The sequence below is a fragment of the Trematomus bernacchii genome, unplaced genomic scaffold (genome assembly GCF_902827165.1).
Source record: "Trematomus bernacchii unplaced genomic scaffold, fTreBer1.1, whole genome shotgun sequence".
Classification (NCBI taxonomy): domain Eukaryota; kingdom Metazoa; phylum Chordata; class Actinopteri; order Perciformes; family Nototheniidae; genus Trematomus; species Trematomus bernacchii.
This window is the reverse complement of record NW_022987571.1, coordinates 1,536,162-1,551,515: the sequence shown is the minus strand read 5'-3', so window position 1 is coordinate 1,551,515 and position 15,354 is coordinate 1,536,162. Positions and strand designations below refer to the sequence as shown.

General features: G+C 43.3%; 1 protein-coding gene across 1 annotated transcript in view; it reads right to left on the bottom strand.

Moving 5' to 3' along the window:
- The window catches only part of LOC117479225 (glutamate receptor ionotropic, kainate 5-like), a 154,017-nt gene that overhangs the window by 41,963 nt on the left and 96,700 nt on the right, over positions 1–15,354 (bottom strand). The window contains 1 exon segment of the mRNA XM_034126249.1: positions 2,520–2,629. Within this exon segment, the coding sequence (XP_033982140.1) occupies positions 2,520–2,629 (110 nt within the window).

Sequence of the window (15,354 nt, the reverse complement as noted above, 5' to 3'; positions counted from 1 at the left end):
GCCTAAAATCTCTTACAGTCCCGATCAAAGTGAAAAGATTATAGAGTTTTATAAAAAGCACTCACTATAAACAGTTCTGTAGCTCTATTAAGGTTATTTAATCAAGAGGGCTGAGAAAGTGAAGTATGTCATTGACATAGAAAACAGGTGAGAGAGGCAGAGATATGATACATTATTACTTAATACACAACATAACATGTTAATGAGAAAATACCAGAGGATAAAGTCCTTAAATGTTTATGTGAATGACTAAATTACAGATTCAGAAAGAGTGAGGGAGAGGAATGGCAGGGGAATACATGTACTTAAAACACAGTTATTACAATGAGAATACATTATACATACAGTATACAATTGCTGGAGCAAAATAAATTAACCACTCAAAAGACAACAGTATAGATGTTATGGAGTTTTATTGAATCTGAATAACTGAGATATTGAGGGCCAGCGGATATATTCTGTAGTACGTACAGCAAAACTGTTTTTTTATTGTTTTATTGTTTCCCATTGTAAAGCGTCCTTGGGTCTCTTGAAAGGCGCTATAAAAATTGAAATTATTATTATTATTATTATAACTTGGTGTCTCGACCATTCTGCAGTAGCCCAGGCTGCAGCTCTTCCCGTTAAGTGAGACGATAAAAGCCACTTTACCATGGTGAGACAAAAAGGCTCTGCAGTTCATGGAGTCTCCGGAAAATCTCTCCGGAGGAGCCAGCCGTAAAGAGGAAGAAACAGCCTGGTTCGGGTTGACTGTGTCAGCAGGATCCTCGACAAGGAAAACGCCAGCTGTGGATGACGTCACCGGAGGAGAAGTCTGGAGGTGAGTGAAGAATTGACTCATCTGTGCAGTCAGCTGTTGCATCTGCGTAGCGACGACTTCCTGAAACTCGGCCTGGGGTCCCACCAGCTCTTTTATTCCCTGGTTGACGAAGCCCAGCTGTTCCTCGTGGTGGAAAATATTCACGCCCTGTGCTGACAGGGAGGCGTGAAGCGTTCTTGGGTCGGCTGAGTCCATAATGGTCAGTTCGTTCTGTTACGAACTCAGAAACTCAAGGTATAGGACCCAATTGCACGACCCAGGAGACAGAGGTAAAGTATTTGTAAGATACTTTATTTTCAAATAGATGAACAGAAATAAACTATCAAATCTCTAGATGAGATGACAAAAAGTGAACAAAAGAAAATCGCTCACGTAGTGAGGCACAAAAACATCTTGGTATCAAGGAGAGCATAGATCTGAGCTAGGCATGAGACAAGACGAACTGACAAAGAACACATGGGAGACTGGGGAATTTAAACACAGGATAACAAGACACAGGTGGGAACAATCAGGGGCGGCTGGTGCTGATGAGCACGGGAGACACACAAGAGGTGGATAATCAGGAAGCCTGGAATGACAGGTAAATGGTGAGTGACAAAAACAACCATAAAACAACATGAAAATGAAACTCTCTTAACATTTCTGTCGGTGCACAACAAAAACTAGCAGTAGCACTTTTAGGGTGGCTAGCATAGCGCTTGCTTTCAGGTTCAAAATGATACGAACTGAAGCTTTAATTATTGTTTTTTTATTAATAATAATTTCTCTGTCACTGCGTCTAGTTTTGACTTATTTTTTGTATGCAGAATGTTTAGATTTTAGAAAATAGAAATTCAGCAACATGTTTACATTTTGACAGAAACATTAAAGGTCCCATGTCATGCTTTTCTGGTTATTACCCGTCCCCTTGTGTGTTATGTAGCTTTTTCTGCATGTAAATGGTCTGCAGAGTCACAAACCCTCAAAGTACACCCTGTAGCGAGTAAAACTCTAACACAGAAAAGACCTGTCTATGCTGCCCCAGAACGCCTCGTTGGACATTTTTCTTTTTCCATTTCTTTCTTCCTGGTCATATTGATGTCACTACGTCCAAATGGATCAATTGGTCCGAATGCACCAATCCGCGGAGCTCCGCACACACACTCACTCAGGCTGAGCTCCGCGGTGCTCCGCTGGCATGGCACGCAGACCCCACGCAGCAACCAGGAAACGACACCAGTAACCCAGCTCACACTGTCCGCTCCTCGAGCCCCACAGGGCGGAGCAGCGAGCCGCGCATCGTCCCGCCAACACGGCACCCAGACCCCACGCAGCATTGTCATCTGTTTGTCATTACTGGTGTCATTTTCTGGTTGCTAACAAACGCCATTGTAACACATAAACACTGATGTTCCGCTGTAACGGTGGTGGACTCATCAGAACAGAGTGGGCGAGCTGACCAATCAGAGCACAGTGGGCTCATAGGGAGGGGGGGGGGCAGGAGCTCCAACAAGCCGTGTAGGACAGAGAGTGAATACACATACTATACAGAAATGCTGTATGAGAAACAAATGTGAGTTTGGAACATTGCACAATATAAATCTATTCTAGTAGACCTCAACAATGGAATTATGATCATATTAATGGCCATGACATGGGACCTTTAAGACACACACACACACACACACACACACACACACACACACACACACACACACACCTGGCAGCGAGGAAGAGGACGCAGCTGACGGCGAGGTAGGCCAGCAGCATGAAGAGCCACACGGCCGGAGAGAAGGGGTCCAGGAAGGAGAAGTACCCCGGCTTCCGGCCCTGAAACACACACACACACACAATCACTCTGTTAATGTGTTAATAAGAACTTATTAAACATTTGTCCAATTTTCCAATATGAAAAGAAGCATGTTTGGCACATTTTGCATCACTCTGATCCTGTGACTCTGTAAATGTGTTCTGGCTCCTCACACATGGAGCCACCTGGACTTGAAATCATGAAGTTTATGAGTGGAAGTTCTGTGTCCAGGTGGAGGCAGTGAGCTGTGAGGAGGACCATCTGCCGGGCACAGAGCTGTCACTGTCTGCTTACTAACACAACCTTCCCTGCCATATCACAGCCATGTGTGTTTGAAAACACATCATTTTTCACATTTTGTGAGGACGTAAATCTAAAATTCAAATAAATAATAAATAAAAATAAAAAACAGTTACGAGCCTTTCAGTGTTAATGACTGTGGGTCGATGCCCCCCAGCCAGATGCTTACCGTCGACCCATTTCATCACCTTCCCTTAGTGCCTGTGCTCGTCCAAACGGTTGACAATGACGCAAATCGTCTCAGGGAAATGTCATGCAGATCAGTGAGAACCTAAATATCACAGTACATCTGTATTCATCCCAAAAATCAACTATGACATTTGGTATAACTCTTTCTAATGCATTTTTTTAAGCCAAATTAAAATGATTATATTAATGAAATGTTTGTGATATTATTCATGGACAGGATTTCAAGGCGTAGTTGTGGGGGAGGGGGTGCAGTTTGGTGGGCTAAGGATTGCATCGCTGCTTTTTGCGATGTGGTTCTGATGGTCATTGGTCTGTGACCTGCAGCACTCACTGGGATGAGGACCAGCACCCCTAAATCTGAGGCCATGGTTCTCAGCAGGAAACCGATAGACTGTCTTCTCCGAGTAGGGAATGAGTCCTGAACCCAAGGAGAGGAGTATCTCGGGGTCTTGTTCTCAGTGAGGGGACAGTGAAGCGTGATACGAGCCGGAGAACTGGAGCGGTACTGAAGTCGCTTTACCGCCCCGTTGTGTTGAGGAGAGAGAAAAGCTCTCGATCTACGGATCCATCTTCGTTCCTGCCCTCACCTGGTTCAGTATTCAGGAGACTCGGAGCAGAACCACTGCCCCTTCATGTTGAGAGGGGCTCTCTGCTGGAACTGCTGCCTCCCGGCCCGACTCGGATAAGCAGTAGTAGATGGATGGATGAAATGTTTGTTTGAATTAAAAAAAGAAAAAAAGAAAAAGCAGCTGACGAAGCAACTGCACGACTGGCCCGGGTAGACCACAGTTTCCTCCAAGATATGACATGAGAGCGAGTGTTAGGCACCAGGATCATTTTAGATATTCATTCATTTTGTTGAATGATATCAGCCCATTGAGCAGCAGTTATCAGTTGCTATGAGCCTTCTGATGCTTCACTCAGTGCAGGATAGGCAGACACCACCTGCATGTTGTAAAACTGTCAGAGTTCTAAACACATGGTTTGTATTAAAATAAAACTTTATAAAAATGTACTTGATACGGTTTCAGGAGAAGATCATGGTGTGGGTGGTAATAAGTATGTTTTGAAAGAAGTCCATGTGATTAGTTTCACATGAGACAAGAGCAGCAGTCTGCTGGGGGAAAGTCCTGTATTTATTCACCGTCCACCTCCTCCAATGCCAAACTAACTTCCCTCAGTTGTTACTACAGCCACTAGAGGGCGGCATTGTCTTGTTTCGCTGATCAACCAGGGTACTAGAAGGATTACTAAGTCACAATACGGTTAAATTAAGTGACATAAACATTGATATATTACAGGTAGACGTCTTGCCTGAATCTTCCTTTTGATTTTCATTTAAGCTTATTTTTTAAACAATGAATGTATCTCTTCTTTCTCCTGTATCTCTGTTTTTTATTTGCATTGCATTTGATATTGAGGTAATCCAAAAGTATTGGAAATTAATCAGGTTACATTACTTTTATTTTGTAATATTTACATTAGGTTACTGACTACATTGTTTTACATGTAACTAGTAATATTGTCAGGGAATTTAAAGTAACCCTCCCAACAGTTTTTATTTCTGAAAACTTTAACAAAATGCAGGTTTTCATGTGATTGCATTATCATTTGCCCACACAGTGTCTTTTAACAATTGCTCGTTCTTTCATAAACACCATATGGGAGCGTCACTATTTTTTCTGAATGATCACGATGGTGTTTCCTCAGTGGTGATGTCACAGCTCCTTGTTCATTACATTATTACATGACATTACATTTAGCTGACGCTTTTATCCAAAGCGACTTACAATAAGTGCATTCGACCAAGAAGATATAAACTTGAAGAAAACTGAATCATATAAGTACATCAGGTTTCATAGAGCTAAAACATTTAAAGTGCTACTCAACTGGCTTTAGATAAGCCAGTCCTTTATTAGTATATAAGTGCTTTGTTAGAAATTCTTTGTTAGTAATTATATCGCTCGAAGTGGAGTCGAAAGAGATGAGTTTTCAGTCTGCACCGGAAGATGTGTAAGCTTTCTGCTGTCCTGATGTCAATGGGGAGCTCATTCCACCATTTTGGAGCCAGGATAGCAAACCCACATGTTTTTGCTGATGGGAACTTGGGTCCCCCTCGCAGTGCGGGTGCAGCGAGCCGTTTAGCTGATGCAGAGCGGAGTGCACGTGCTGGGGTGTACAGTTTAACCATGTCCTGGATGTAGGAAGGGCCAGATCCATTCACAGCATGGTACGCAAGTACCAGTGTCTTGAAGTGGATTCTAGCAATAACTGGAAGCCAGTGAAGTGAGCGGAGGAGCGGTGTGGTGTGGGAACATTTAGGAAGGTTGAAGACCAGACGAGCCGCTGCATTCTGGATGAGCTGCAGAGGTCGGATGGCACATGCAGGTAGACCAGCCAGGAGGGAGTTGCAGTAGTCTAGGCGTGTTCAGTTGTAATGCATTGCTGTGATTCGTGCAGGAAATGAGAGTGTTCATTTATTGTGAACTCATGAATAAAGAGTGAGGGCAGATTTCATTTGACTCTGTTTAACACCAGGGGGCAGGAACACTGATAAAAAGCACTGGACTGATTTGTGCGCATAACTCAACAGCTTGAGGAATTAAAAAGATTACCATATTTAAGTGTTTGTAAGCTGTTTATATGGAGTGCCTAATAATGTGCATAAAGCTCTTTATACCTTCAGACTTATTTGCATTTTTTATGTAGTTATTATTTCAATGAAAAGTGCTTTGGTGTGATCCATTCAAGATGCTTGTACATCCAGATGCAGGCTGTAGATAAAGTGTGTTACGTTTTATTAATTACAACACTTAGCATTCTCTTATGTTGTTAATATGAAATGATGTCTGTGCTGCTGCAAGGTAATCACACTTTAATTGTTATATGTGTTATGACATAAGTGTTTTTCCAACATTTATCATTTAAAAAACCTCACACTGATGATGTGATGCTGTTTAAATTCTACAATGCAACTCTTGGCTGTTGGTCCAGTCCAGTCCAAGACCATGTCAGAAAAGTAATTGTGACCAAGTCAGGATTTAGTCCGATCAAGTCCTGTTTAAGAACAAGAGGCAACACTCTTTCCCATGCTAATCATTGGACTCATGGAGTCGATTAACACAAAAATATTTGCCAAATATTTTGAAAATGTAAACCTTAAGTATCTTTTTGCAAATAAACTGCAGTAAAACAACATTTCTTTCAGCTAAGATTTTTTGGTAAATTATTGCTTTGCTTTCCCCTGAATATCTTTAGGTTTTGGACCGACATAACATTTTAAGACCACCTTTCGGACTTTAAGGAACCGGGCAATTACATTTTGAGACCAAACTATTCATGTATTAATTTGGAAAAATCCTCAAAATTCAGATATAAATATAATTGTTAGTTGTAGCCTTTAGAGCAGGGGTGTCCAAACGTTTTCACTGAGGGCCACATACACAAAAACATACGGTTAGCTGGGCCCCTCACTAGAGATGAGGTGTACTGCCTCATAAGTTAAGTTATAAGTTAGCAAAGTCAATCAAATGTAAATTATGCTTGATACTTGAATATGCTTTAAGAAAATCACTGCTCTCCATTTGTTTCATTAATTTTGTAACAAAAAGGGTTGGCAGCTCATCCCTTACAACAGAAGGCTCGGATGGCTTATAATAGGGAAAATATGAAGGGTTTATTTCAAGCTGGTTATGGAAATAAGTTGTTGGGATTGTTAGACTTTTAGAATTTGCTGAGGGCCGATTCAAAATGGGCCGCAGTTGGCCCCCGGGCCATAGTTTGGACACCCCTGCTTTAGAGTAAAGGAAATATTATTACACCACTTCCCTTTATCAAACAGATAAACACAACTGTGCACCTTTCCAAAACAAGTTTATCTTTCACCAAAGTAAGACTAGCTTTATTTGCGTTTATTCATATAATACATGCTTTAATCCACAGTTCAACTATCACTAACTCTGATTGGTAAAAATAAACCATCTTATCGACTTCACAAAATGTAATGTGAAAATATGCCTGCTACTCACGCTCTGCCCAACTTACAGCCAGGAACAAGTTTTCCTGTTCTTTATAGCTAGGTCCGAGACCAAGAGAACTCAAAATCCCACAATGCACCAGACCAAGACAAGTGCAAGATTCTAGCAGAGAACTTCCAACTCCATAGTTCCTGTAGTTTGTCCCTTTCTATAACTCTGGACATTTTGCACACATTGTACTCATGCTACCTCATTGCATTTATATTTCAATTTGATTTTAATACTGAACACAACTTTGCAAACTATATTTTTTTATTTTGTAGAAGTATTCTAATGTATTTTTGATTTGTTAATTGTGTGTTCTTTAGATACTCTATTAATATATATGTTTTCTACTGTTGATATATATATATATATATATATATATATATTTACTGTTTATGTTTATTTTTCATTTCATTTTATTTGTATTTTATTATTGTATTTCAAACTCATGAGTTATACCTGTTAACTTTCTGCTGATGTGACAAAATAATTGACTGAATAAAGTATCTCTAATGTAATCTAGACTTCAAATAGTGGTGTGAAGGCCGGACATGAGAAGGCCTTTTTTTTTTAATAAAATGTGGAAGTCTACATTCTAACCAAGGAGGCCAATGGTCCATAAAACACCTAACATTATTTAAAACCAACTGAAAATGTGTTTGAAAACTTAGCAACACGTAAGCACATTATCAAATGACCCCTAGCATGGCAGAAATGCCAGGGGCCCCATGGCTTTCTGGGCCCTCTAACAGGTTCATTTTCATTATCATTATTTGTTAGTCAGTCTATACTCTGTAAAATGATCACTAGTGCTGCACTTGAAACAGCACAGTGTGGTGATTTAATTGGCTCTAAATTCAAATCCCCAAATTCAGAGCTGAGCAGGAAGTCAGAGTCCTCGTCCTCTGCAGCAAGAGGATGTGAATCTGCAAGCCCTCACTGTGAGCAACACTGTGCTCTCAGTCAACGTAATCCTTAAAGCCCCTGTCACACTGTCCCGAAATTGACACCAGATGGACACACGAATATGGAATTGTGAATTTCGCACGAAGATGGCCCCGAACTTGGTCAACGGCCAAGCAACAGCCGAAGCAAGTACGATGCCTACAGAAGGCCACACGATGGCGTCCGAACCACACGAAGGCGTCACGTGACCTGCCGATGGTATAAAACCTTTGGCCGCACGTGAGAAATTAAATTCCTGATCGGAGATTATTGGGAGCAGAACACACGGTAAATTATACTTTAATTCTACAGTACTTTAACATGCCACCCAAGGCAGGGAGAGGCAGATGGAAGAAACTAGCTGGTGAATACACTCAGAAGAGGAAACCAGAGGAAACTGAGGATTTAGAGGTCCAAGAACACAGCACTGAGTCTCCAACCAGAGAGAGAAAGGGGAGGAAATGCAAGAAATATGTCGGTCCTTGTCCAACTAAAACTCCTGAGCGGTCCCCAGAGGGTTCCAGGCAGTAGCGTAGGCAGAAATGTACTTTAGGGCGGGCCTGTATAAAATAGGGTGGGACAGCTTTTTCCAGGGGGAAAAATGACTTTAAAGTAGGCCTGGCCTATAATAACAATATATAATAATGCCCATTGCCAAGCATCGTTGTAGCATTTCCCTCCGAATAATGGTCGATGACTGATGATATATATTCATTGAAATCTCCAATATCAACGTAAGAGCTATAAAAACACAAAAATAACAAATACATTTAGGTTCCATCCGTATTAGAATCACTTTAGCATACTACCAAAAGTGAACTGTAAACAGACAGCAAAGCTACAAAACAGCATACAAACCAATTAGGACACAACCTACATGTTTATATAATAATAATAATAATAATAATAATAATAATAATAATAATGGGTTCCATTTATAAAGCACTTCATATTTGATTTCAAATCCCGAAGTGCTACAAGCAGTGAGCATGAACAGTATAAATAGACATTACACAACACGGTAGAATTAATAAAAAAGCAATAAATAAATAAATAAAATAATAATAAAATAATAATAATTTATTAATTTATAATAATAAATATTATAGTTAATACCAACTTGGTGCCTCTTCGGGGGGTTCTAAACTTAAACATAAACTTTATCCTTTACTTTCTCCGTCTTTATATGTAGATTAATCTCCGCTCCTTTTCTCCGTCAAGTTGTTTCCATAGCAACAACAACTTCCTGTCAACAGCGTTAACTCGCCTTCAAAATAAAAGCATCTAAATAACACAGGAAGTTAACCTAAATTACATTTAAGACATATTTACAACTGCAACGAAAGTAACAAAAACAATGTAATATCCTTTTCAGTTTCACAGAACACAAATTGTGTTATTTACAATCGTTATTTACTCTTGTATTGCACTAGGTAACAGCAACAATAGGTTGAAGCATTCAAACCTGCTCATGGACTTGCAGTGGTCCTCGCTTTTTTTATGTCTCTCCAACGAGTTACGCAGGTGCTTCCAGTCTACATATCCATCCCTCGTAAATGCACCTTCAGCTCCTGGGCTGGGGAAATGTCTGCACATTTGACAGAAAAGCGCGTCCCTGCAGGCAGCTCTCTGCCTCTCTCACATTACTATGGCGCGCCGGAACCAACAACCAGTTTTTACCGTAAATGAGTTCGGTTCAGAGGATAAAACACATACAACATTAATTCAACTCGATATTTGTTCACTTGAATTTCTGGGCCCACCCAGTTTAACCCTGGCCCTATGGTGGCTACGCCACTGGTTCCAGGTCTCCTCAGCAGTCCCAAGAGTCTCAGCAGCATTCACCTTCTCCCCCTCCTCCTCGTAACAGACATTCCTCCTCCTCGGATGATGAAGGTAAATATTTCTAACTTATTTTTGGTATGGATGGGGGCAGGGTTCGAGTTATAAACTGAGCACTATGGGGGTCTTTAACCTCTTAAACCCTGAGCCTGTTTTTCAGGTCTCAGGCTCGAAAATGACATTCCCAGAACAAATGACCATATCTTCCCTTCTAAAAGGGCTAAATTAATAATCTTTGTTCTCAAAGTAATGATAAACCTGTGGGTTGGATGTAGAAAAGTCAGAATCAATATAGATGTTTTTTATTTTAAAGAAAATTCAGATTTTACATAGTAAAAAACTGTAAATTATAGTGTCCGTCCAAAAACTTTACTTATAGTGAAAACTACCCTTGGATGATGGGTTAGTAGAAGCTTTAGGAATCCAAAGTACAACATATAATAAGTAAAAACCCCACTTCTGGGGTCATTTGGGTGGATTTGACCTATCTCTGGCCCCCCTTGCTCGATTTTGATGAATGAAATCTCTTTATAACCGCTAGAGCCAATGGAATCGAGGGAAAGTTCTATACACACCAAAACGTTAACAAATAAAGAGTGAGAGTGACGCGTGGCCAAAACCGGAAGCTGCATACACTGGTGGCTACCATTAGTCGCTAACTTTTCCGCTCCGATTTTTACATAAAAATGGAATTATGGATTATAAATAATTTTTTCAAAGGCACAGGTACATTATCAACCTATGGATCAACAGTTGTAGCATTTTTTTTTTTCGTTTTAATGCCATTGAACACGTCTTTTGACCTAATTGACAGCTACGGTGAGACGATCTGCCGTAAAAGCTCCGTAAAGGTACGTGTTGTGATGTCTGTGTTTGCTTCCCCTGTCGCAAGTTCGGATCGCTCAGTGATGATACTATACCGAAATAATCTGTGGAGTCTCAGCTTTAATAGGTTATATTGTATGTGCAGCTACGATAAGTAATAAGGGTATCTTTATCTTGAATTGTGTGCCAAAGTCAGTTTGCATTTTTTCGCTCAGGGGTCATTTAGACGCTTCTTATGAGACTTCTGTTTTGTTTTGGTAAAAATGGTTCATATCTTCAGTTAGCTGAGATTCTTCCCGTTAATCTGGTGCTACACATTAATAGTTTCATAAATGTTAAGAAGCCCTGAGACACAGTCTCGAAAAAAAAACGGTGGGAGGGGTCCAATGGGGGGACCGTCGTCCTTAAGAGGTTAAAACTAACTTGTACACACACACACACACACACACACACACACACACACACACACACACACACACACACACACACACACACACACACACACACACACACACACACACACACACACACACACACACACACACACACACACACACACACACACACACACACACACACTGGATGGGGGGCAAGAGGGTTCTTGATTTTGTTATATATTCCCATACATTGTTGTCCTGCATGTACTTAATATTTTTTCCATTTGGTATCTTTTCAGATGAGTCAGCCTCCCCGCCCTCCCTGCAGGCAAGTCCAAGTCCAAGCCTGAAGTGGGCAAGGGCGACAAAGGGAAAGGCAAGGCCCAGGGCCGCCCCTCCCTACAGGCCGATCACGCAGACTGCGTTTAATTGTAATACACGTTTCAAAATGATGCCGAAGTAACAACATACTGATACCGGTTAGTAAAAACCATGAATTAATGCTTTGACAAGTCTGCAGACAGACGGCAGGCGAAAAACCTTTTAAAATGCTTGTTTTCTGAATGGAGATCGGCTAAGCTAACATTGTATATGCTCTGACCGTCCACACTCACAACAACGGCCTATACAGACATAAATAAACCAACGACTGTATTCGCCATGACAGACAGTTTGTGGTTTGTACTTGCTTAACTTTTGTCTAGTTTCTGAACAGATATGAGGAGCTGTGAGCTCTGAGGGCTAACAGCTAATGTTGGTTTTGTGTTTCGCATTGAAGATGACGTCACGGCTCCGCCTACACTGCGTTACTATAGTTACTACCCCAGTTCCTAAACTGTAATGGAAACGCAGCATAAAGTGTGCCTGGCCTACCAAGGCCTAACTATACCGTACTAAGCCGTGCGAGGCCCTGCAGTGGAAATGCGCCATTAGTCACCTGGTAGTCACACCCTGTTTCTCTCTCATACTCTGTTACACCCATTGGCTCCACTAGTATATAGGCCCCCTTCACTCTCACCTCAGTGCCAGATCGTACTTCGCAGCATGTAGTTCTTTCCAGCATTACCTCCCAGATTGCTCTCCCGGTTTCGACCTTGCCTCACCCTGACCAGCCTGCTTCGCCTGTTTCCTGACCCTGCCTGTACCCGGACTATTCTGCCTCGCCTGCTCCCTGACCCTGCCTGTACCTGCGTCTCCCGTCTTGCCTACTACTGGAACCCTCGCCTGTCCCCGACCAGCCCTTTGCCTACTGTCTGCCGGTTTGTCTTACACCAAAACTTTTCTGTGGAAACAAGTTTTAATAAAGCTGGTTACCGACTTTCCCTGGTCTTCCGTGTGTTGCATTTTGGTTCTCAGCTCGTTCGTGACAGAAGGATCTGGCCAGAAATGGACCAAGCAAACACCCAACTGGTTGTTTGTGCCTCAAGTTTTGAGGGCTGAGGTGCTTCAGTGGGCTCACAGCTCCAGACTTTCCTGCCATCCTGGGATTCAACATACCCGAGGGATGATCCTGCAACGTTTCTGGTGGGCCACGCTGGAAGCTGACACCAAGGAGTTTGTGAACACCTGTCCTGTGTGCAATCAGCACAAACCCTCTCACCAAGTGCCTGCTGACGTTACCAGTCCCGCATCGCCCTTGGTCACATATTTCTCTGGACTTTGTGACTGGTCTACCACCGTCCCACGGACATACTGCCATTTTGACAGTGGTAGACCGGTTTAGTAAATTGGCTCATTTCATACCCCTGCCTAAGATCCCGTCAGCTAAGGAGACGGCGGAACTTATTCTTCTCCACGTTTTTCGCCTCCACGGACTGGCGACTAATGTGGTTTCCGACCGGGGGCCCCAGTTCACCTCGAACAACAATTTTGTGAACTGATCGGGGCGACGGTCAGTCTCATCTCCGGTTTCCACCCACAGGCCAACGGCCAGACTGAACGGAAGAATCAGGAGATGGAGACCACTCTCCGCTGCATGGTGTGCAATCATCCTACGGCCTGGTCAAAACAACTCCTGTGGGTGGAGTATGCCCACAACACCCTCATCAGTTCCGCCACTGGCCTTTCCCCTTTCCAGTGTGCCTACGGTTTTCAACCCCCATTGTTCTCTGCATTAGAGAAAAAGGTCACCTGTCCGTCTGTCCAGGCCTTCATCAGGCGCTGTCGGAGAACTTGGAAGCAGGCCCGAACGACCCTGCTTCAGTCTGCTGACCGGTACGCCACGTCAGCGAACCGCCGACGCACCAAGGCACCTGTGTACCAGGTAGGCCAGAAGGTGTGGCTTTCCACTCAGAACATTCCCCTTCGGGTGGAGTCTAAGAAATTTGCGCCCAGGTTCATTGGACCCTTCGAGATTCTCAAAGTTATTAACCCTGCAGCGGTCCGACTGAGTTTGCCCCGGAACATGAAGATCCATCCCACCTTCCACGTCTCTAGGATTAAACCTGTCCGGGAGAGTCCTATGATTCCCTGCCGCCCCTCCACCACCACCCCCTAGGATGATCGATGGGGGCCCTACTTACACCCTTCGTCGCCTGCTCCGTTCCCGTAGCAGAGGAAGAGGGGTACAATATTTGGTGGACTGAGAGGGCTACGGTCCTGAGGAGATGCAGTGGATTCCTGCTCGTCACATCCTAAACCCACAACTCATCCGGGACTGCCACCTGCGACACCCGGAGCCGCCTTCTAGAACCCACACCCAACCAGGCGTTAAGCCAGGGGGGACACGTCCGCTACAGACCAGGGGCTTCGTCGAGGAGGAGGGTGAGACGTCATCGGTCGAGGAGGACGAGGATTTTTTACATTTCAATTCATTTGAAATATTTGAAATCTATTTCAGATACTTGACATACATTGCTGTCAATGAACATTTCAATGATTGTACTAATTATTTGTTTTGATTTCTGTCATTGCAGATCATTCAATTCTGAAATGGTACCACACACAGAGGACTCGATTCTCGAAGCTGGGGGAGGGCCAACCCAAGAAGAAATCCCAGAAGAGGTCCGGTGATGGTCTGTCGAGTGGTGACGAGGAAGACCCCATCCTTGCTGAGGAGGCCAGTGAGAATGACAGTGACAAGTTCATACGCCGGGTCTTTGGGTTCATGAAGCCACACATCAGACGTCACAAGAAGGATACACCAGCTAGTGTGAGTATATCATTATATATGAACTATATATGAACTTTGTTCCTCGAGCCCCACATCCGCCAAGTTGTTAAAACCTCATTTTTCCACCTCCGCAATATCGCCAAACTCCGTCCCTCTCTCACCCGCCCTGCAGCTGAGCGACTCATTCACGCCTTCATCTCCTCCCGCCTGGACTATTGCAACGCACTCCTCTACGGCATCAGCACTACATCCCTCAATAGACTTCAGCGTGTCCAGAACGCAGCCGCCAGACTCCTCACCCACACCAAATCATGGCATCATATCACCCCGGTCCTCAAAGAACTCCACTGGCTCCCCGTTTCACACCGCATCCAATACAAACTCCTGGTACTCACCTACAAAGCCCTCCACCACCTGGCCCCCCCCTACCTCACTGACCTCCTCATCCTCTACCAACCACCCCGGTCCCTCAGATCCACCTCAGCCGGTTTGCTTTCCATCCCCAAGGCCAAACTCCGGAGCTTTGGGGACAGAGCATTCTCTGTGGCAGCCCCGAAGCTCTGGAACTCCCTCCCCCAAGACCTCCGTGAGTCCGAGTCCCTCACCCTGTTCCAGTCCCGCCTCAAAACCCATCTCTTCAAATCTGTATACCCATAAGCCCACCCCCCCACCCCCCACTTCCTCCTGACTGCTTTCTGTTTCTTTTTTGTTTTTTTGTTTTCTCTGTTTTGTTTTTGTTTTGTTGTTGTTTTGTTGCCTGTCCTTGTCTGTCTACCCTTCCCCAAATGTAAAGCGTCTTTGGGTTTAGAAAAGCGCTATATAAATAGAATTTATTATTATTATTATTTGTTGAACATTTTCAATTTCCCAAATTTTTGTTTCCAAATATAACTTTCAAATGTACTTATGTTTGTTTTCTATTTTTGTCTTTGCAGTTTAAGGACAAGTTGGCCCTGGCTGAGACGGGTGAGATGGCTGGGAGTGACGATAGTACCATGGCAGGCAGTCTTGCAGTCAAACCCAGGGAGCCCACCAAGAAGTACACTGGCTACCCTACACCAAGACCTCCTTCCAGGACAGGAACAGCTGCTGAGGACCAACCCAAGTCTCCTACCATGGAGATGAGAGTTACC